The sequence below is a fragment of the Dreissena polymorpha genome, chromosome 6 (genome assembly GCF_020536995.1).
Source record: "Dreissena polymorpha isolate Duluth1 chromosome 6, UMN_Dpol_1.0, whole genome shotgun sequence".
NCBI classification, from domain to species: domain Eukaryota; kingdom Metazoa; phylum Mollusca; class Bivalvia; order Myida; family Dreissenidae; genus Dreissena; species Dreissena polymorpha.
In genome coordinates, this window is record NC_068360.1 from 25,157,103 (window position 1) to 25,181,815 (window position 24,713).

At 37.5% G+C, this 24,713-nt stretch overlaps 1 protein-coding gene across 23 annotated transcripts in view; it reads right to left on the bottom strand.

Moving 5' to 3' along the window:
- The window catches only part of LOC127833567 (BRCA2-interacting transcriptional repressor EMSY-like), a 49,392-nt gene that overhangs the window by 16,993 nt on the left and 7,686 nt on the right, over window positions 1-24,713 (bottom strand). For all 23 annotated transcript variants that reach the window (XR_008027488.1, XR_008027486.1, XR_008027481.1 and 20 more), the window contains exons 4-14: window positions 23,519-23,700; window positions 19,187-19,300; window positions 17,598-17,818; window positions 16,141-16,369; window positions 15,356-15,474; window positions 13,684-13,807; window positions 12,157-12,333; window positions 10,066-10,206; window positions 7,732-7,847; window positions 6,897-7,037; window positions 4,951-5,149 (exon numbers count right to left, since the gene is read on the bottom strand). Coding sequence is in view for 12 of the 23 variants with exons in the window: in XM_052358877.1 (XP_052214837.1) it covers window positions 4,951-5,149; window positions 6,897-7,037; window positions 7,732-7,847; window positions 10,066-10,206; window positions 12,157-12,333; window positions 13,684-13,807; window positions 15,356-15,474; window positions 16,141-16,369; window positions 17,598-17,818; window positions 19,187-19,300; window positions 23,519-23,700 (1,763 nt within the window). In the remaining 11 variants the exon portion in view is untranslated. The remainder of the gene's footprint in view (window positions 1-4,950; window positions 5,150-6,896; window positions 7,038-7,731; window positions 7,848-10,065; window positions 10,207-12,156; window positions 12,334-13,683; window positions 13,808-15,355; window positions 15,475-16,140; window positions 16,370-17,597; window positions 17,819-19,186; window positions 19,301-23,518; window positions 23,701-24,713) is intronic.

Sequence of the window (24,713 nt, forward strand, 5' to 3'; positions counted from 1 at the left end):
CAAGCTCATTTATGGCCATTTTTGTCCTTTGAACTCAAAGTGTGACCTTGACCTTGGAGATATCGACGTAATTATTTCGCGCGACACACCGTCCAATGATGGTGAAAAAATGTGCCAAATGATTTTAAAATCTGACAATGAACGACATAGTTATGGCCCGGACAAGCTTGTTCCGCTCGCCCGCCAGCCAGCCAGCCCGCCCGCATTCGCCAATCTAATAACCAGTTTTTTCCTTCGGAAAACCTGGTTAAAAAGTTATGACAAAACTTTAACGAAGGTTAAAGTTTTAGGAAAGAAAAATACAATGTTTTAAGACCTTTGACCTTGAAGGATGACCTTGACTTTTCACCACTCAAAATGTGCAGCTCCATGAGATACACATGCATGCCAAATATCAAGTTGCTATCTTCAATATTACAAGAGGGCCAAGATGGCCCTAGTTCGCTCACCTGAGAGGAGTCGGTTCATTCAATCTTTACCAAATGTCAAACTTGACCTAGAAATTGTCCAAACAAACATCATCATTATTGAACCAAAACTCTGGCGTATGGAGTGTTTTTGTTTTTGTAAGATTTGACCTGGTTACCTAGATTTTGAGTTGACCCCCCCTACCAAACATCAAACTTCATTGCTTACAAAAATAAATATTATGACCAAGATTCATAAAATCTGAAACAAAATTGTGACCTCTAGTGTTTACAAGGATTTTTTATAATATAATGAAAATTTGGACAATATAAGGGCAATAATTATGGCATTAATTATGTGATTTTGCTCATTATCAAACTTGACTGAGATCTTTCAGCAACTTTGATGAAGAATGCTTAAAAAATGTGAATGCAAGAGTGTTAACAAACCAAATGTGGACGGACGGACGGCGGACAAAGACCAATCCTAAAACCTCACCTGAGCAATCAGGTGAGCTAGTGTTTCACCGATCTGAGCAATTTTCCAACTTGTCAGAGAAATCAATAAAACCAATGTATTGACTGATTTTCACGATGATAAGGCAAAAAATGTGACTTCTATAGTGTTCGATCACAAGGTCTCTCTCTAGTCACATAAGGAAAACTGCCCCACCCCCTTGCGGCCATGTTTTTTTACAGATCGGGATCATTTGCGAACTCATCTGAGATATATATAAGACCAATCTTTTCACTAAGTTTCATGATGATTGGGCAAATAATGTGACCTCTAGAGTGTTCACAAGCTTTTTTTTACTATATACATGTAAATATACGAAAACTGCCCCCCCCTGGCAGCCATGTTATTCAACTGACCGGAACCATTTTTGAACTCAACTCTCATATCAAGGAAACAAATGTTCTGACCAAATTTCATGAAAATTGGGCCAAAAATGTGACTTCTATAGTGTTCACATGTTTTCCCTATACACATATAAGAGAAAAATGCCCAGCCCACTGGCGGCCATGTTTTTTCACCAATCTGGACCATTTTCGAACACGACCGAGATATCAATAAAACCAATGTTTTGACCAACTTTCATGATGATTGAACAAAAATTGTGACTTCTAGAGTGTTTACAAGGTTTCTCTATAGCCAAATTGGGAAAACTGCCACTATATACATATAGAGAAAAATGCCCTGCCCACTGGCAACCATGTTTTTTCACCGATCTGGACCATTTTCGCACTCGTCCAAGATATCAATAAAACCAATGTTTTGACCAACTTTCATGATGACTGGGAAAAAAAATTGTGACTTCTAGAGTGTTTACAAGGTTTCTCAATAGGCTAATAGGGAAAACTGCCCCACCCACTGGCGGCCATGTTTTTCAACGGACCCAAACCACTTTTGAACTCAACCAACATATAATTAAGGCAAACATTTTGACAAAGTTACATGAAGATTGGGCATGAAATGTGACTTCTACAGTGTTTACAAGGTTTTTCTTTTTTTTTGAACTAGTGACCTAGTTTTTGACCCGACACGACCCAGTTTCGAACTCAACCGAGATTTCATTGGGCCAAGCTTCTGACCAAGTTTCATGAAGATTAGACAATAAATGTGGCCTCTAGAGTGTTTATGAACAAATGGTAACGGACGGACGACGGACAAAGACCGATCACAAAAGCTCACCTGAGCAATCAGGTGAGCTAAAAAAAGTTATCAAACTTTAACCAAGGTGAAAGTTTTGGGACACACACAATGACGCAGACCAATAACAATATACCCCCGATCTTTCGATCCGGGGGCATAAAAAGCGGATTGTCTGTCATAAATTGTAAGTGTGGTATAACTGTATCATTCTCATTCAAAGAAAAAGACTGTCATAGAAAATGTCTGTTTTGCCTAAATAGACGATCACTTGTCCTTTTATCGCCCTCTTTTAACAACACGCGCCAGCTTAGTGTTGTTTTGAACACCTTATCAGCAATAAAAACCTATTGACTTTGTCACGGGCTCATGCTTTGTCGTTGTATAATGAATGCAGTCGATAAATGCTACAAATACACATTGTAATTGTTACTTGCACCTGTTTCATTTGTGTTTTTTTCTTTTCACCGTTCGAAACGACTTACTTGTGACAATTGTTCTCAGTTCAAAATGACTTTCGGAGTGAAATATAATGGCTGTTTGCCGTTATGAACAGTTGACCATTATTCGCAAGTGTAATATAAACTGATTTTTTGACAGGGGAATCCAAACTGACCGTTGTCTGCAGTTGACCGTTGTTCTCAGTTGACCACTAGGTCAGTTTCGACTGTATATAGCACAGTTTTGAATGTAATTTAGTACAGTTTGGAATGTAACATAACACAGTTATTCCATTGAACGACTTAAGATCAAGATAAAGACTTTATTTTTTCTATATTTTTTTATTTTTAAAAAGCAACAATTTAAACAAGAGCACCGCCTTGCGGGTGCAGACCGCTCATTTATTTTCTTTTTAAAGGTGAAGGGACTCTCATTTTCAATCACAAAGGAGGGAGGGGTGGAGTGAAGAGGGGTGTATAGTGTGGGGGTGTGGACATTTATTACATTATCTTCCAAAAATGCGGAAAAAAATGCAAAAAAAAAAAAATTATGGGGGGGGGGATTCGGGGGAGGGGGGAGGGGGGGGGGGGGGGGGGGTGGGGGGATTCTTGGGTGCGATGGTTGGACGGTATTTCAAACATAAAATAATAAAAATAAATATTTGTGTTTTTTTACCGTTTCAAAAAAAATTGGGGGGGGGGGGTGGGGGGTATAGTGTGAGGTTGTGGTGGTCAGTTGTGAGATGATCTTAAAAAAATAGAGGGGGGATTCGGGGGGGGGGGGGGGGGGGGGGGAGAGCACGGGGGATGGTTTGGGTGGAGTCTATTGTGGTTTGTCAGGTAAGAGTAGTTTTGTCAAAGTATCAATCAAATCTAATCATAAATAAAGAAGTTATGGCAATTTTAGCAAAATTTTATAATTTGACCTTGAGAGTCTAGGTCATTCAAAGGTCAAGGTAAAATTCAACTTCCCAGGTACAGTAACCTCATGATAGCATGAAAGTATTTGAAGTTTGAAAGCAATAGGCTTGATACTTAAGAAGAAAAGTGGATCGAAACACAAAATTTAACCATATATTCAAAATTACTAAGTAAAAAAAGGGCCATAATTCTGTAAAAATGACAACCAGAGTTATGCAACTTGTCCTTTTACTGTACCCTTATGATAGTTTGCGAGTGATCCAAGTATGAAAGCAATATCTATGATACTTTAGGGGTAAAGTGGACCAAAACACAAAACTTAACCAAATTTTCAATTTTCTAAGTATTAAGGGCCCATAATTCCTTCCAAATGCCAGTCAGAGTTACATAACTTTGCCTGCACAGTCCCCTTATGATAGTTTGCGAGTGTTCCAAGTATGAAAGCAATAGCTATGATACTGTAGGAATAAAGTGGACCTAAACACAAAACTTAACCAAATTTTCAATTTTGTAAGTATAAAAAGGGCACATAACTCTGTCAAAATGCCAGTCAGAGTTACATTACTTTGCCTGCACAGTCCCCTTATGATAGTTAATAAGTGTTGCAAGTATGAAAGCAATAGCTTTGATACTGACGGAATAAAATGGACCTAAACACAAAACTTAACCAAAATTTTCAATTTTCTAAGTATAAAAAGGGCACATAATTCAGTCAAAATGCACGCCAGAGTGTAACTTTGCCTGCCCAGTCCCCTCATGATAGAAAGTAAGTGTACCAAGTTTGAATGCAATAGCATTGATACTTTCTGAGAAAAGTGGACCTAAACGCAAAACTTAACCAAAATTTTCAATTTTCTAAGAATAAAAAGGGCACATAATTCTGTCAAAATGCATGCCAGAGTTATCTAACTTTGCCTGCCCAGTCCTCTCATGATAGTAAGTAAGGGTACCAAGTTTGAATGCAATAGCATTGATACTTTCTGAGAAAAGCGGACCTAAACGCAAAACTTAACCGGACGCCAACGCCGACGCCAAGGTGATGACAATAGCTCATAATTTTTTTTCAAAAAATAGATGAGCTAAAAATCAATTTTAACTGGATACACATAAGAGGGGCGTGACTATTGAAATACATAAGGAAAGGAAAATTTCATATGCTGCCAAGTATGAAGCATAATAAATCTTCACTTTTAAATAGATTGAGCAAAATGTGTATAATTTTTTTCAGCATCGAAAAACAGGCAAACAGCTGAAAAATACAGATGTCACCACTTGATGTAACCTCACAAATTCAATATATATATATAATGTAATTAAATATGATTTTAATGTAGTGAGGTTAGTTTAGATAAGAAAAGTTTATGATATTTCAAACATCTGCTTAAACATAATTTTCATTTTTTTAAATCTCAAACCACACTTTGTCACATAGTCATGTCCACTTTGAAAAAACAACAAATGAACGTCACAAAGAATAAAAACTTCAAACCACCACACTCACAAATGACTAAGAAAAACTGTTCAAACACACCTTTAGTCTGACTACTTTCCTGGGCGGCAGATGTCAGAGCGGCGAGCTGTGACTCGTCGAGGTTCACAGTGACCTCCCCTGACTGGCCATCTCCCACTCCGTCAGGCATGATGCCTGCCGCGGTGATAAGGTCGTGAAGGATGGTGGACGAGGCTACACTTACTTCCTGTGACTTGGCCTTCTGGATACTAGCGCTAATCTGTGGATTGGAAATAGGTCCTACTTTGTGTTATCCTCATATTATTTAATTTACAGATCACTACTGTCACACGGATTATTCTGTTTTTTAATAAATATGATGGAGGCAACCTCAATCCAGTGATTTTTTTAACATATGAGATATGCTGGACTCAAAATTTTAGAGTCCAAAACTGAAAGTGTGAGTCCCAAGTATTGGGAGATTTCTATCAATTATTTCAGAAAAACAACAACAATTGCGTACCTGTAACCAGGTATTCAATTCGCTAAAACAACTGTAGCTAATTATATTGGCTGAAGGGTGCATAGTATTGCACAAGCAATACTGTCACTGACAGCAAACTCAGCTTATCGCAGATAATCAGATAATCAATCTGGAAGTCAGGTAAATTCCAATACCTGTGTGATTTTTGCCATCATAAAACTTGTATTTTCTAACCAAAATAACCAAATATATACATATTTAAAGCTTAGAAAATTCTCTTTCAAATGCACAAAAAAATCATCGAAATATGTCTGGTTCTAACTGTGTTCTTTTCATTTGCAACTTAAATCTAAACCTTAACAACACTCCCATAACTGAATGCATGAAGTCAGGACTGACCATGGTTCTCTTTGGTTTCATTTTGGGTATTGTTACCCTTACAAATGTGTCTAACTCTTGTTCTGATAAAACTGGGCATAATACATGTGCGTAAAGTGTCGTCCCAGATTAGCCTGTGCAGTCCGCACAGGCTAATCAGGGACGACACTTTCCGCCTTAACTAGATTTTATGCAAGGAGGGACCTCATTGAAACTAAAAATACCATAGAAGCGGAGAGTGTCGTTCCTGATTAGCCTGTGCGGACTGCACAGGCTAATCTGGGACGACACTTTACGCACATGCATTAAGCCAAATTTTCTCAGAACACGACACAAATGTCAATGAGTGTGGCTGAGATTGTTTTGTAAATCATGAACGCTGCATCTTTATAAGAATTTTCTGCATTTTTATAGGAATTTTCTACTCTAAGAAATAGTACAAAAACTTTCAGGTCCAAAGTTCGGAAAATTAAGAAAAAGCAAACAAAATGCTGCACCTATGATTAAAATCAATCATCTCTCAAGTTTATTTTGATACCAAGAACATGTGAAACAAATGGGATTTACTTAACAACGTTTTAATTTGACCAGTACATATTTTTACAAAATCCCCAGAACACATAATTTTCTATTCACGATCAAGATGCTTGTTTCCATCCAGATGTAAATAACAATAATTACACTGGTAGATGGACTCGCTACTTCAAAGTGTGTCCTGCAGATGCACATACTATTAAACTTAGCGCCCACAGCAAGTGTTTTGCGTCAAGGACGCAGAGGTAAAAAACTCACAGGTTAATCTCCGGCAACTTTGCCTCCTGGGTACAAGCAATAATCTGTTGGCCAATGAAGTAAACTATTAACCTCATATTATTAATGTTATCATCGACTTTGAAGAATCATAGACAAGGCCACACTCGCTTCCTGGAATTTGGTTTAATTGCTAGGTATGAACGTATTGTTGTGGCTTAATTTTTATCCAGGACCATGTGTATAGAAATATTAAATAAATAATAACCTAATTATTTTTATCTGACTGAAATCAATTGATTATTTTTTATTATCTTGATTGGTAATCTTTGTCCATTTGAAACAACTTTTCAGCAAAATGTCTGTGAGGTTAGGGGCTTCAAGTAAATGTTGACGAGCACACACACACACACACCTGTTTAGCCAGATCACCGTGCCCAGGTGTGGTGACAATGACCTTCCTCTGGGCGTCCTGTGACCTGGACAGGTTGGCAGTGGTCGTCGTTACGACATACTGTTTGGTTGGATCCTGCTTTTGCAAAAAGCTCACAAGTTCCTAAAAATAATCCAGTAATTAAAAAACATTTTAATCAACAAAGATATTCTTATTAGAAATTTCTTTTTAGTTCATAGTTTAACATACAATAATACTGAATTGATGTACAGGATTTTTGTTATGTGCAGAAATAAGTACTTAATAAGTCATATAATGCTGGCAGTTCTGTAAATTGCAGATAGCAATATAATAGTATGACAGCAAACAAATACTGGTTACTATGTTTAGAATATCAAAGTTAAATTAATCAAACTAATAAAAAAATCCCAGATACTAATTTATTGATAGATAAACAACTTTTTCTTGTGTCTTTCTTAAGCATGGTTATTGAACATTTACCTATCTGAACAGTACAGCTTTGTTAATTGACGGAATAAAAAAATCACACACATCGCTTCTAACATCACTTTAACTCTTTGTCAGAAATATGTTAGCATCACTGGGGATAAAAGTGCCTTGAGCGACTACACTTAATTGGTAAAAAATATTTCAAGTATTAATTAAATCGCTTGAAAAATGTGGAAGAATTGCGCCATAAACTTATGTAGACAGACGGACCAACCAACTGACAATACGACAGACTCACTACTATATGCCCCACTTTTGCAGGAAAAAAAAAAAATTCTAAAATAAAACGAACTTGATAAAACATTTTTTTTTTTAATTTCAAAGAGCCCTGCACAGCCCTGCTCACCTTTTCAAAGGGACTGGAGATGACAGCAGTATTGGCTTTACCCCCAATAGCCACTTGAGTGCCTGCCAATCGTCTCTGCTGAGTTTTCTGTACCACTATCACATTCGGCTTGGAACCTGGGCAAAGATTCAGGATTTTCATGTCAGCATCTAACAGGAAATTACAAAAAAAATATATAGACACAAACAGAGCTACAGATAATTTTTTCAGCCGAGGGGTATTTCACTCATGAATTTTTTAATTGATTAGTAAAAATCAAAATCCGATAATTTTAAGGAGTATTTATGTTCAAAGGACCAGAATTAATAATAAATTGTACATGTAGTGTTAACTTGCTATTACAAGCAGTTTTGTACACAATAAAGCAATAACTTATGTTATATTTAATATACTGTCAATAATAGGGCGTACAATTTTTTCTGGTGTTACTAATGACGATGTCGACTTAATAGAGATCGACCATTTATAACTGGCTCGCCATTAACTTTTGTTTTATTTACATGACAATAAAACGCAAACACATGCAGACGCTGCGGAACATGTCACAAAAAGAAAAGCGTTTTCCGGACAGGGACTGCCGGTCAGGGCGGCACAGATCGTGATGGTCATATGAAAAACAAGCAAGCAGCAAGTTTTCGCATTACATAATGATTCTAGTGGTTTCATTGATTGCAAACCGGATTTTAATATATATATCAGTTTAAACATGTGCTTAGTCACGTTATCTGAATGGTAAGCGGGTGGTATCCGTAAAACTTGTTTATTATATATGTGTATTTCGGATGCCATTTAAGCAGTGCTTGAAAGAAAAAGGTTTTTCCATAGTGCTACACAAGAGATGAACTGATAGCAAAACTTATATGCTTGAAGTTGGGTGATTTGGGTTTTTTTTTTCGAATGTGATGTCAAATGTTTTCACCATTAGCCTATATCGATTCTCAACAATGCAGCGGAGAGTCCGTTGTGTCAACATCAGCCTTTATCGTGGGCCAAAATGAAATGATACCGTTCTGACTGAGGAGTAAATTAGGTCGGGAACCACATTCTGTATATAGATGGTGATGTCACTATGTTTTTACTGGTGTGGACACAATGACGGGAACCAGTCATGATAACATGAATTTATATTCATGTATAAACGGCTAATACGCATTTAAATTGCACACGATACGTAATCCGAATTTAGCCAGGAGTTTTTTTACTCAACAAAATTTTAAGCCATGCGTATTTTCTTTTTTTTCATGCCCATTTTACGCAAATACGCATCTTATCTGGACCTCTGGACACGAAGCACAGGACGTTTTGGTCAAGTAAAATATATTTTGGTTAACTACATTTTCAAAGTCAGAATACTGTGGCAATGAATAGAACATATTTATAGACTTGCTCTTGGAAAAAAGGGTTTACTGCATGTGCGTAAAGCGTCGTCCAAGATTAGCCTGTGCAAGCCAGGGAAAGATAAAGAATATTCATGACAGTCACGATCATTTAGGCAATGAACAAAAAAATATATACTAGTATATACAAATAGCACAGGATTTTTTTGTCAAGTAAAAAAAATTTGGGTGTCCAGGATTTCTTAGTTAATTACTGTGACGATATATTGAACATTTTATAGTCGTTACAATCTTACAGAAAAATGTCAAGATCATTACATTCTTCAAACAAGTTTTTCCCTATAGACAGACAATATAATGATGCCCATGATGATTGTTATACTCCTTATAGAAATTCTAACTGGAAATAGCTTTAGAATGTTTTATCCAGGATGATAAAAATTGCACAAGCCCAACGTCATATCAGAACGAACGATGAATGTTAGTTCCAGGATTGGGTGTTGAACATTATAAGAAGACCTTCTGACTATTTGTCACTTCAGACAGACAATTGGAGGTCCATGAGGAATCCAGTATATCCAATCTGCTTCCGTCCACAGGTTTATAAATATAAAATGTCAAATTAACAAACAATATATTTTTAAGTTAAGGTTAATGATTGTTGAGGGATTATTTACAACATACCTGTTAGAATGAACTGTAATACAAAGATGTAACTGTCTTAATTTTTATCAAAATGCAACATTACAAGAAAAGCAATTTTTATCAAAATGCAACATTACAAGAAAAGGTAGATATGTTATAAAGAAAAAGAAAACTGCTTGCATAAGAGTAACTACCTGGTACAACGGATGTGTTCTTGATGGCCATGAGGTGCAGAGTTTTAAGGTTCGGATTGACAAAAAATATCATTTAAGCTGAAAAAGTAGTTCCTGATTAGCCTATGCAGAATGCACAGGCTTATCTGGGTCCACAATTACACACATGCATTTATTACCTGGTATTCCTGATGTGTTCTTGACGGCAGTAAGATGCAGAGTTTTGGGGTTCACGGTGACTACACTGGATCCCCGGGGGGCCGTGATGATCTTCCCGCCCTGGGTCTGGATGTTCAACAACTTTGTGCCTGTCACTGTACCTGACAAGAAATGGAGATGTACAATTTGTTTAGATGTAAAAAATAATCACAATTGCTGAAGTACAATATATATGACTTTTTTTTCAATATTGATAACACACCAGGCTGGCTAGCTCAGTTCATTGTTAGAACTGACATTAAACCCCCCCCCCCCCCCCCCCCTCAACATAATATTACCACTTGGTTATTTATGTCTGATCAGCAACTAGAGTAAGTAAAGGGCTGGATAACTATCCCATTAATGATGGGTTCAATACACAGCCTAGTCATATTACTTGTATGGGGATTATTTGTTGGTGACTTTTCTAATAATCATTCTTAAAACTTTGTTCATAGTCATACATGATCACACTGAAACTATAAGAAACCCACTTGACCCAAACTCAAATAGGTATTCAAGAGGTCGCCATGGTATAGTTAATATGGTGTCCGTGTAGCGACAGGGAGGTCATTACTTCCATCCCCGCTTTAGGAGGGTTATTTTAGGCTCACCAAAAGACACCAAGAGTGTTTGAATTAGCCTTAGGCTTTAAATGCAATCAAGCTAATGTTTAACCCATTTATGCCTAGCATCTAGAAAAAAAGGCCTTGGCAAACAGCGTAGACCCAGATGAGACGCCGCATGATGCGGCGTCTCATCAGGGTCTGCGCTGTTTGCTTGAAGGAGATTCTGTAAGAAAAATTCTAAATATAGAAATAAGTATACTAGAAATCCCTAATTTTGGAAATAAATTGATCCAATTTAGAAGGATGGGAGAGTCCACTAAGCATAAATGGGTTAAAAACAAGGGCTGTTTGTAAAACATGCATGCCCCCCATATGGGCTCTCCGTTCTAGTGACAGCCATTGTGTGAATATGTTTTTTGTCACTGTGACCTTGACCTTTGACCTAGTGACCTGTAAATCAATAGGGGTTATTGCCAGTCATGATCAATGTACCTATGAAGTTTCATGATCCTAGCCATAAGCGTTCTTGAGTTATCATCCGGAAACCATTTGACTACTTCGGGTCACCGTGACCTTGACCTTTGACCTAGTGACCTGAAAATCAATAGGGATCATCTGCGAGTCATGATCAATCTGCCTATCAAGTTTCATGATCCTAGGAATAAGGGTTCTTGAGTTATCATCTGGAAACCATTTTACTATTTCAGGTCACCGTGACCTTGACCTTTGATATAGTGACCTGAAAAGCAATAGGGGTCAACTGCGAGTCATGATAAATCTACCTATCAAGTTTCATGATCCTAGGCATAAGCGTTCTTGAGTTATCATCCATAAACCATTTTACTATTTCGGGTCACCGTGACCTTGACCTTTGACCTAGTGACCTGAAAATCAATAGGGGTCATCTGTGAGTCATGATCAATGTACCTATGAAGTTTCATGATCCTAGGCATAAGCGTTCTTGAGTTATCATCCGGAAACCATTTTACTATTTCGGGTCACCGTGACCTTGACCTTTGACCTAGTGACCCGAAAATCAATAGGGGTCATCTGCCAGCCATTATCAATCTACCTACGAAGTTTCATGATCCTAGGCATAAGCGTTCTTGAGTTATCATCTGGAAACCATTTTACTATTTCGGGTCACTGTGACCTTGACCTTTGACCCAAAACTCTGAAAATCAATAGGGCTCATCTGCGAGCCATGATCAATCTACCTATCAAGTTTCATGATCCTAGGCCTAAGCGTTCTTGAGTTATCATCCGGAAACCATTTTACTATTTCGGGTCACTCTGACCTTGACCTAGTGACCTCAAAATCAATAGGGGTCATCTGCGAGTCATGATCAATGTACCTTTGAAGTTTCATGATCCTAGGCCTAAGCGTTCTTGAGTTATCATCCGGAAACCACCTGGTGTACGGACCTACAGACCGACCGACATGTGCAAAGCAATATACCCCCTCTTCTTCGAAGGGGGGCATAAATATATTTCCCGCCTCACCTGGCAGAGACTGACCGGTGCGGCTCACCATGGTGACGGAGGTGGGATGGGAGGTGTTGGTCACTGACCCAGCACTGACCACTACCACAGGTGTCCCACTGGCGTTGACCAGCTGGCTAGGCTTGGGAAGGATCTTGCTGGTGTTGCCGGACACACTCTGGGTGATGATCTTCATACCTGGGAACACAAAAGTATAAGCCTTGCTCTGGGAAAACTTGGCATAATGCATGTGCGTAAAGTGTCGTCCCAGATTAGCCTGTACAGTCCGCACAAGCTAATCAGGGACGACACTTTCCGCCTTAATGGGATTTTTGCTAAGAAGAGACTTCATTTTAACAAAAAATGTCATAAAAGCTGAAAGTGTCGTCCCTGATTAGGCTTATCTGGGCACATGCATTAAACCCAGTTTTCTCAGAACACTACTCAAATTGTCGTCTCAAATAAGCATGTGCAGTCATTACAGGCTAAGCAGGGTCGACACTTTACGCCTTGACTGGATTTTCGTTTGGAAGAGACTTCCTATGAAATAATATCGTAAAAGCGTACATTTTTGATTTAATGGAATATTTCTTTTAAAGAAAGTGTCCTCTAAACAAAACACATGTCGAGTGTTGTCCCTGATAAGCCTTCTCCCATTGCACAGGCTAATCTGGGACGATTCTATAGGGCACATCCATTAAGCCCTTTTTTCTTAAAGTGTGACTCATTTCTAAAAGGTTGGATGTGTGTGTGTAATCAAAGTTAATGAAGTCTATCTGATCCTGAGACTTCCTTATTCAAGGACCAAGAATGTGTTCCTTCACTCCAAATTAACTATACTCGCATTGTTTAGGTCTATTCTTTCATCATAAGTGCAATCCCAAGAAGTGAAGTTTTTTACTCAGAAGCATTTAATTTGGAGTGGTCATGTGAAGTGCGTGTGTATGGGAGGGGGGGGGGAACCTACCAAAAAATCATTCACCAGGATAGGCAATTAAACCAGGGATGCTTTGGTGGGAAACAGGTGCACTAGCCAGGGCCCTAACTGGACAGCCTTTGTTTGACTCCAAGCTTCTTGCGATACAGAGATATTCAGCGAATACATATCAAACGCTTTTGCGATACAGGCATTGATTGAGAACAGACTTTAACAAGAGCACCGCATAACGGGTGCCAACGATCGGCAGCAGGTGCAGTTTGAATAAATGAAAGCTTGTCAGATTTTATTTTTTTAGAGGTCAGTAACCTTTGACCTAGTGACCCAAAAATGGGTGTGGTGTGAAGAACTCATCAAGGTGCATCTACATATGAAGTTTCAAAGTTTTAGGTGGAAGCACTTTGATTTTAGAGCAAAATTTCAAGGTTTTAGCACAATGCAGACGGCGGACGACACAATGAGCTGGCTATGACAATACCTCGGATTTTCCAGCCGAGCTAAAAATAGTTTGACAATATATGTCCCAATATTCGGTATAACTTTCTCTTTAAAAAATCCAAACTATATTCAAGATCATTTAACCGTCCTTGGTTGAGAACGCTTCCCCCTACCTCCCTCCTGTCTGATCTGGATAGTGGGTTTGGCGCCGGGTTTTAGCGCCTGCACTGTCTGGGGGGAGGGCTGCACTGGCTGAGGACTCATGGGGATCACCACTCCGGGACGGCTCGAGGGCACCTGAAGGGAACACAAGGTCAGAAGAAACAAATGAATTACCTTCTGTGTGGTTACAGTGCAGCACTTTGTCTGCTAGTCATCAAATTACATTTGGCTACAGAAAATTGTATTTTGTCTACATAGAAAACTACATTCAATTGTACAAAATTAGAAGAATTTCTATGTTCTACAGTAAATCAGGCAAAGAAAGTTTGATCCTAAGGCAGTCCTACTGTCTTGTTACTTGGGCATTGCAAGTTCTGTTATTACTATGAAATAAGTCATCAATCTCTAATATTAGTATCAAGCCAAACGCAATAATTAGACTAAAATCAATGGTACAAGTGTGTACAGATACCCTACAATACGTTAACTTGTTTTCACTGCAAAACAAAAGCTGTGTTTGTGAAACACAATGCGCCCGATTGCGCTTTCAAGCCATATATTTGATCTTTGACTTTGAAGAATGACCTTGACCTTTCACCACTCAAAATGTGCAGCTCCATGAGATACACATGCATGCCAAATATTATGTTGCTATCTTCAATATTGCAAAAGTTATGACCAAGGTTAAAGTTTAGGGACAGACACACACATACAATGACAGACAGACAGGCCAAAAAATATACCCCTGATCATTCGATCCGGGGGCATAAAAAGTAAAAAATCATATCGAGTAGTCAATTGTTATATTCAAAGAAGTCCAAATTTCATTATGCTCGCAAGTACCTCAAGAGTACTGGGAAACCTTTATTTAGCAACAAGACTTCTTGCCATTTTCAATGTTCCTGACATTAAGTAAACCCTTAAGATGATAAAATTGCCTCAATAAAACAGACAATCATGCCCCCACCACACATGTTTTGACACAGAAAAACCACTATATAATCTGCAGAAAGAAAGGGCCACAGATAAGCAAAAACTGGTCAGAGTCGAAAATCCTTTCCTGATTATAACCTACACCTTAAAGGCATTTACATGTGAAAGATTGAGCAAGATCCACCAGAAAGATAAAGAGGAAAGGAAAACACAAGCTTCAAGACATGAAAATCAGACAAAGGGACATAATATTGCCAAAATTTATCTCAGACAAATTTCGTTTCTTGGCAATTAATTACACATGTATCTGTGATAGTTTGAGCTAGAACCACCCAGTAGTTAAAGAGGAGTTGAAAGCATAATTTTGTACAACTTTATAGAATTATTATAAATGAGAAAAACAGACAAAGGCTCATTTCTCTGCAAAAACTCTTCACAGTCAAAATCGTTTCTCTAAAATCATCTCAACATTAAGGTGATTCAACTATGAAAGTTTGAGCGCCATCCAACAAATATTTAAAGGGAATTCAAAACACAAGCTTCTGGTGACTTTATATTCTGGAGTAGAAAAAAATTCATCTACACATGAAAGTCATTCAACTGTGAAAGTTTGCGCAAGATATAAACAGCTTTAAATTGTTCAAAACACACAATTTGGAAATGTACTGACACACAAGTGCAATTCTTATGCAGTCCATTTTGTAGAAGCACAAACAAAACTAAATCATTTTTGACGTCCAGTTTTGTCACCTGTAAAATTTTCTGTCTTGGCACAGTTTTGAAGCGAGGCTTGGCTGTGCTGATGGTAGGCGTCAGGAAGGCGGTGGTGGAGGTGCCCACAGCAGCTGCTGTAGATAGCATGGTGGAGGCTGAATGTGCAAACAGGATTTTGTGTAAGAAACATGACATTTGAGTTTTGCTCTGGGTAAAGGGAGCTTATTGTATGTGTATAAAGCATTGTCCGGGATGAGCCTGCGCAGACTGCACAAGCTAATCAGGGACAACACTTTCCATGGATTTTTGCTAAGGAGACCTCTTTTTAACCAAAAATACAATAAAATCAGTAGTTTAAACCATAATTAGCTTTTGCAGACTGCACAGGCTTATCTAGGAAACACTTTACGTACATGCACATGCTTTAAGACATGTATTCCCAAAATAAGGCTAATTTTAATTGATTGTCAGAATAATACCAATTATACGTATACACCCGATCAACACGGCCAATAAATATTGTTGAATCAAAAGCATTTCAAGATTTTTGTCATTACCACCAGATCCAACTGCTGTGGGACATGACGCATTAGCATTGCCGCCAAACAGAGACAGAAACAACTAGAATTCAAGAACATGCTTAACTGTTTTACACTGAAAATGGCTAATTGCAACCAGCATTAAAACAGAACAGGCTGCAAGCAGCTTGCAGTTTGTTCTAATTTAATGCTTTTTTTCTAATCCGAATCTTTGAGTATTAAATGAAAACTGTAATAAAACTTAAATTCTGAATTAAGGACGAAACCGGTGTCAAATCTTACCAAGACTAGCATTCGTGGTGACAGGCAGGTATGTGGTCGTCATGGAAACAAGGCTTCCTGTGCTGGTTCCCACAAACTGCTGGTTGGTCCCTGGCAGGAGCACAGACTTGGAGGGCAGGGTGGTGGTGGAGGTTCCAGTGGAAACCGTGGAGCGCATGACAGGCATGGACAGAGGCTTCTGCGGGGTGGTCACCTGGGTGGAGTGGCCCTGACTGGAGACCAGTATCACCTGCAATCAAACAGTCGGTGAACATATAGAACATATTTTGATTAACATAGATGATTGCTTTGGTTTTATGGTCCTGATTTCTCAACTTTAAGACTCATGCCCGTATTCACTTCACAATTCTTACACTTAAGTCTAAGAATAAATATTCTTTTAATTGGAATATTCAAGAATTGCTTTAATGTTGGGTCAAACTTGGTATTATCCACATACTACATCATAGGTTATGTAGAAAGTAATCACCAGTAGAAACCTGTATATATTTAAATGATGGATGTATTTTGCTTGGTTCTAAGTGTATGATTTGCAGGTAAATAACATATCTTATTCAAACATTGTAAGTTAATCACTATAAATGCTATATTGTATTGTAACAAAAATTTTAAGTCATGAAATAAAAGAATTAAAAGGACCTGTTAGCTGTTTGGTAAATTGACCAAATCAAAAAAATGTTTTGGCAAATTTTCGTTGTGGTTATGTTATTTGCGATCAAAAAAGTTATTTGCAGAAGTTTGGTCAAGAGGCAATTAAATGTAGATGTTATCAATAATGGCATGTGGTGGCTTTTCACTTTAAAAAGGGCAAAGTTGAGCTTCAGAACAGTGGCATGGCACAGCGCCATGCAAAAAGGGCCTGGAAAAAACACTTACCATAGGGTGAACTGTTTTTTTTTATATTCCAGGTTAAATACTCTGCCAATGTGAAGAAGTTTTTCAAATGCCGAAAAAACACCAGTATAATATTCATCAGTCAATTTGACCCTTTAAACTCAGAAGAAAAGCAAAATGGCTATGAACACCAGCATGGCTAATGCAGTTTATCTAACCAGCATGTTGTATTCTATGTTTTTTTACTGCTCATTAGAATCTTAGGGTTTGAAATGGAGCCTTTATAAACTTGAATCTAGTGAAAAAGGTCTCTAAATTCATTTGATTTTCTAGGCGACTACAAAAAATTAGCCAAAATGCATACCTGATTGGCAAAGTATAAAGGTATGTTAACTCTTTCAGTGCTGGAACTGAATTTTGAAGGCCTTTGCAAACAGTTTGGATCCAGATGAGACGCCACAATACGTGGCGTCTCATCAGGCTCCAAACTGTTTGCTATTCTGATAGTATTCTTAGGAAAAAAATCGAAGAAAATGCTTATTTTAGAAATTCAGCAGACGACATTTAAGCAGATGACAAATTTCCCAGTATGCAAAGGGTTAAGTAAGTTCAACATGACTTACCTTCTGTGTCTGACTGCCACTAGCCACCACCCTGGGCTGAGCCTGGGGGCTCTTGGTGATGGTGATCTTCTTGGGGGACACACTCGTGGGGGTGCTGGCCATCGTGGTGGTGTATGTCACCTGGGGCGGGGGGTGGGGAGGGGAGAACATGGTCTCTGATGAAGTACTGTGGTGACGCTTGCGGGACTGGATGTCTTCGTCTTCCTCTGTGTTCAGGCCACCTGTAGGCAGAATGGGCTAGGTAAAATACTGAACAATATATTACCCGTAGTATATGGTGTATTATTCTGGAAAAATAAACATGGCGTCTAATATGGGTATTAATGAAAGCACAATGAATTTTTCCCAAATCAGCGGTCAGAATAGCCTTATAAATCACACACCAGCTTTTGAAAATAAAATTTGGGGAAAAAGAAACTGTGATAATACATTGTTAAGAGCAGCAAATTCAGAGTTGTGATTTTGGAAAGGACAAATGGAGGAACCCACTTCCCTGCTTACTTGTTCAACCAAAACTCTGTACTTTCAAATAGATCTAGAGCAAATTTAAGTTTTATTAACGACAGCTATTGTAAAATCATTTATATTTGTCTGAATGATTTTTTTTAATAACTTTTAAGTGGATATGTAAATTCATGGATTTTTTATTTTTGAAAATAGTACCCGTAACTTTTGGTCATTTTCTGACATGACAACATAGGAAATCAAGAACAATGTATGCCATGCAAGTAAAAATGTTCTTACAGTATCTTGGCATTGATAGGGAGTAAAAAGAAGGAGCAATCACTCATCTGTTAATTTTACAAAACCAACTTCATACCATTTAGCAAGAATGTTAAATGTGGCACACCACCTTAAAATATACTGGTGACTTCCTTTGCTTGATTATAAAGGATATGGAGATAACCTTGCAATCTGGCCCCGTCTTAACAAAACATTTTTTGCAATCGAAAATCAATTTTGCTTGTAATTGAAAATGGATTTCCATTGTCGGTGATAGGCAAAAATGAAAATCGATGTCAGTTAAAATCGGTTTTCAATTGCAAAATCGTTTTGTGAACACGGGGCCTGGTGTTTATGAATTTGACATCGTCTTTTAATGCATTGATAGAAGCATAAAGCACAAAGAACACTAAGCTACAATTTCACACACATTTTCAGAGCAATATATCCATCAAAGCTAAAGTTATTGAGCATAAACTGTTTTTCTATTAGCAGTCAAAGAGATTGTGACCTTGACATTAAACACACCAAATACACTCCCAAGTACCCATGCAAGCTTACTATACATACAAGTTTCGTCAATATTAGTCTATGAAAAATAAACGTATTAACCAAATACTACATGTAGGCTCCAGCAAACCAGCTGCCAGTCAGCCATACCCTAAGCTAATAAGCAGCATTTTAAACTTGTTACAAAAACGTGTTTTGAACCTGGTAAAAAAAGCCCTGCATAAATCACTGCACTGTTCAAACTCTTAATCAGGCCTGCACAGATCCTGTTTTTCACTCCCACTAATTGTAACCATTATCCTCGTCTCAGAATATAAAAACAATGCCGCTAATTGCAACTACTAGAAATGTCCAACCTTTGATGTGAATGGACATGCCGCTGGGCAGAACCACCACATTGGAGGTAGGGCTGCTAGGTCTTGAGGTCCAGACTGGTGTGGGGGGTGGGGAGGACATACCACTGGATAGCGCTGTAAAACATATACCAAGCCTTCCTCTGAGACGCGTCTGAATGTATGTGTGTAAAGTGTCGTCCCAGATTAGCCTGTGCAGCCTGCGCACGCTCATCAAGAACAACACTTTCAGCTTTATTGGTATTCTTTTTTCAAAAGAAGTCTCTTCTTAGCCAAAATCCAGTCTAGGCAGAAAACTGTGTCCCTGATTAGCCTGTAAGGACTGCACAGGCTAATCTGGAATGACACTTCAGGCACCATTTTCTTAGATCTAGGTTCATATCTTTTGATTGAAATTATATTCATCATTGGCGATTAAATTTAAAATGTAAAATGTTTTTAATTTGTTTGAGACCACTATTAATAAAAATAAGAATTTATTTCCATTAATGAATAAATGTACAATTTACAAATATACTATAAATTATGGTTTCACTATAAAGCTGCAAATGCAACTTTATTTGTAATTTACCAATATCAGAATTTCAAATTTATTACGCTTTGCTGATATACTTAATCTTTTCTCACGGGCATTCCCCAATACAACCTAAAATAATAAACATACAAGAGGGCCATGATGGCCCTGAATCGCTCACCTGACTCATTAAGATCAGATGAAAACTATGACCTCTATTGTCTACACAATGTTTTTCTATGATTTGACCTAGTGACCTAGTTCCTGACTCTAGATGACCCAAATACAAATTCAATCCAGATTTCATCAAGATAAACATTCTGACCACAGTTCATAAATATTGGATGAAAACTGTGACCTCTATTGTCAACACAAGGTTTTTCTATTTATTTGACCTAGATTTTTACCCCAGATGACCCAAATACAATCCCACCCAGATTTCATCAAGAATTCTGACCAAATTTCATAAAGGTTGGATGAAAACTGTGATCTCTAATGTCTACACAAGGTTTTTCTATTATTTGACCTAGTGACCTAGTTTTTGACCCCAGATGACCCAAATAAAATCCCAACCCAGATTTCATCAAGATAAACATTCTGACCAAATTTCATAAAGATTGGATGAAAACTGTGACCTCTATTGTCTACAGAAGGTTGTTCTATTATTTGACCTAGTGACCTTGTTTTTGACCCCAGATGACCCAAATACAATCCCAAACCGGATTTCATCAAGATAAACATTTTGACCAAATTTCATCAAGATTGGATGCAAACTGTGACCTCTACTGTCTACACAAACAAATTGTTGACGGACGGACGCACGGACACACGCAGGCACGCACAACGGACGCCGGACATCACACGATCACATAAGCTCACTGTGTCACTTCATGACAGGTGACCTAAAAATATGTGTCGGAGATAAACATGAACAGTTGTGGTTAAAATCCCATAGAAACAAGGGCTGTTTGTAAAACATGCATGCCCACCTATATGGGCTATAAGTTGTAGTAGCAGCCATTGTGTGAATACGTTTTTTGTCACTGTGAATGGTGGTGGTGGTGGTGGTGGTGTAGTAGTAGTAGTAGTAGTAGTAGTAGTAGTAGTAGTAGTAGTAGTAGTAGTAGTAGTAGTAGTAGTAATAGTAGTTGTAGTAGTAGTAGTAGTAGTAGTAGTAGTAGTAGTAGTAGTAGTAGTAGTAGTAGTAGAAGTAGTAGTAGTAGTAGTAGTAGTAGTAGAAGTAGTAGTAGAAGTAGTAGTAGTAGTAGTAGTAGTGGTAGTAGTAGTAGTAGTAGTAGTAGTGGTAAAAGTAGTAGTAGTAGTGGCAGTAGTAGTAGAAGTAGTAATAGTAGACGTGGTGGTGGTGGTAGTGGTGGTGGTGGTGGTGGTGGTGGTAGTAGTACTAGTAGTAGTAGTACTACTAGTAGTAGTAGTACTACTAGTAGTAGTAGTAGTAGTAGTAGTAGTAGTAGTAGTAGTAGTAGTAGTAGTAGTAGTAGTAGTGGTAGTGGTAGTAGTAGTAGAAGTAGTAGTAGTAGTAGTAGTAGTAGAAGTAGTAGTAGTAGTAGTAGTAGTAGTAGTAGTAGTAGTAGTAGTAGAAGAAGTAGTAGCAGTAGCAGTAGCAGCATTACAAGACCAATGCTTAAGAATGATCAAATGGGAAAAGGTAACATAGCACCAGCAGTAAATATGGGGCTCATTTACAGGTCAGATTTGGAATCTCTGCTGTAAAATGAGATTTTGAATGAATTAAAGGGAGGCAAATCTGTAATAAAAAGAACATGCATAAACCGTAGTTGTTTCCCTTGTTTGAACCATGCTAAATCCTTACAAGTTTGGAAAGAATTGGATGAAAAATTTGGACTTTATTGCATAAACACCATTTTCTCAATTCAAGGGGGGGTAATTCTGTACTTCATGGACCAATAATGCTCATTTTTTGTAGGGTTTGTGTCCTCATTGATATAAAGACACTGTGCAAATTTGGAAAGGATCGGACAAAAAATGTGGAAGATTTTTGAAAGTTTTCACAAAATAGGCAAAAACGAATAAACATGCAAAGTTCAACGAGCTCCTGCGGCCATGTTTTTTGACGAATCAAATTTCTTTGAACAACTTTTTCAGGGGAGCCCTCAAAGGTCATCCCTGTGAAATTTTTTGAAAATCTGATGAGCGGTTTCTGACAAGAAGATTTTTTAAGGTTTTTACCATATATGGTCATGGCGGCCATCTTGGTTATGTGATCAAATTTTTTTTAACAATTCTTTTGTCCCATGACCTAGGGATGCTCCACATGAAATTTAGTTGAAATTGGCTCAATGGTTTAGTAGAAGAAGATGTTTACAAATTTGTATACGGACGGACGGACGGACGCCGGATGCTGAGTGATAACAATAGCTCACCTCGAGCTATCGCTCAGGTGAGCTAACAAGAAATATGTTTCATTTTGATAATAAACACCCCTTACAGCAATTTTACAGAACTCTTAACTTACAAACACATTTACTTTCAACATGTTCAACAAATAGTGTCACCAGACTAATACTGTGAAACCATTATTAATCGTCAGGCATTAATTTTCATAAATTTCGTCAGTCGACCGATTGGCAAATTTAAGATCCTAACGAACAATCATGCTCTATGTTTGAACAAAAACAAACACTAAGTTGAACAATATTTTAAAACTTTACCGTAGACATGAGGCATTAGATTCCAACATAATCCATGCACACATTCACTACGTTTCGTAATCAAGATTAATCCGGTTTTGACACAAAGGGATGTAGATTACACAAGGTACTTAACTGACACGTTACACTTCTTTAAAACGCGTGTGCAGTTCAGCTGTATCGAATGCGTTGACTTTGTTTAAGTAGAATGGTAATGAATTAGCGCTAATTGTTTATAACTTTATTACCCATTAGGTACATTGTGTTATTCAGGGGTGTTACATATTAGCCATCACGCAGCGAATGCCGATGAAAGACAATAAACCAAATGAAAAGATGACGATGTGTGATCAACATGCGTATTTATCACAAATTAATAAAGAATATTTTAATTGCTGTTTGTTGTTTGATTGTTTGCGTTTAACCACACTTATTACTATTTTATATGTATCAATTTATTTATTATGAAATTATTGACATTATTGATTTATATACCGGTAGTTTACTTTTTAAGAACAAACACACACATAGAGTTTATAATTTTAATGTTGATATCAGAATAAAAAAGCATTTTATTTGAAAAAACACACACTTAAAACGGTTTCAGTATGGCAATTATAATAATAGAATAAGACTAATTGGCAATTGGCTTCGTTGTTACAAACACTCGTTAACGGTTATTCGATCCCACTTGTCCGCTAATCATAACAATGAACGTGTGAATGACATACATTAAGAGGGTCCATTACTGTCCTTTGATAACAAAAGACTAGTTAATTGGCATGTGACAAACAGGCCCCACCTCCTGCAGTGATTCTCAAGTGTGTTCCCACATTTGCACCACGATTTTTTCGCAACTTCGATTGATCACGAATATGTATTACACACATATGGGATATTGACTGACGCATTTTTTTAAAATTCAAAATCAGAAATCGGCGAATTTAAGTGCTGACGAAATCTACATTTTTATATAAATGACGAAATTTTGTGCTGTCGAAAATAAATGGTTTCACAGTAGTATTATACACTAAAATGATTAATTTCTCAGCAATTGGCAAAAGAAACACACACAGTTAAAGACAAGAATTATCTGATGCTATGAACAAAATGAGACAATAAAAAAATAGACGAGTTCTATTTGTTACGTACGTATGTTTTCCCTTAAGCCAGTATTTGAAGGGCTGGGAAGGGACGCGTTCTTCTCTGCCTGGATATTAGCAACCTGGTTAGCTGTAACAGTGAACGCAGTCTGTGGAACAAGCCTTGGCATCAAAGGGACAAGCCTGCGACCTTCAATCAACCACTCCTGTGTACTGTTGGAAGGGGACATACTGAAAATTATAACAATTAAAGGTATACATGGATAACAAATGTCACATTAAGAATATTATTCAGAACCAGGGGAAAGTGAAGTCCCATGTAAGAGAAGTAACTTAAAAACTGTGATTTTAATAAAAACATTTGAATAATTTAGTGCTGCAACAATATACCGATATATCGGTATATATCGCAATACGCATATTGTATTGCGATACGATTTTCATCATACCGGTACGAAAATTATACAAAAATTCATCCACATTTCGTCCAGAAAAGCCATCCGAAAGACATTTTTCTTGCCTTTCCGATGTATCAATTTTTCCGAACCTGGTATCATTTTAAAGATGAATCTGTCCTCTTCCAATAATTGAAATCATAAACATACCGTCTCGAAACTTCTAAGAAAGTAAATCGCTGTCGAATGCGCCCACCATAGAAAAACGTATTTCGGAAGCGTAATTTCGACAAAAGCCCCACACAATAGAAAAGACACCCCCAAAAGTTCATCTTTTACGTTAGCTTCCATTCCAAGGCATCAACTTACTCCAGACAAATACAGGATGTTACAAATAACCACAAAAGACATGTCTCACATTGTTAAATGGCTTTTATTCAAGAAGAGAAAAGGAACTCTTTAGAAATGGGCACTATTTTCAAATGGACCACGGAGGTATACACAATGATTTAGTGTATTGTAACCAAAACAAATCGGTGTTTAGTAAAAATAAATTGTTAAGTACAAATAGCATTCTAAAAGTCTATAATACGGAGTAGCCTTGTTACATGGGAGTCTGCAAGATCTGCTTTTGCATGTCATACTGTTAAATTTAGGAATAAGCTTGTGGAAATACGGAGAAAAACACAATTAATTACATAATAAAAATGTTAATTGATGTAATTAATACTTGTAGCATATTTATAATCAATTAATGTTAATGTCCCAGAGATTTATTGTATACACTATACAGTATACAGTACACAATTGCACAACATGTGTGTTTAATGTTTAATGGGAATATCCAAT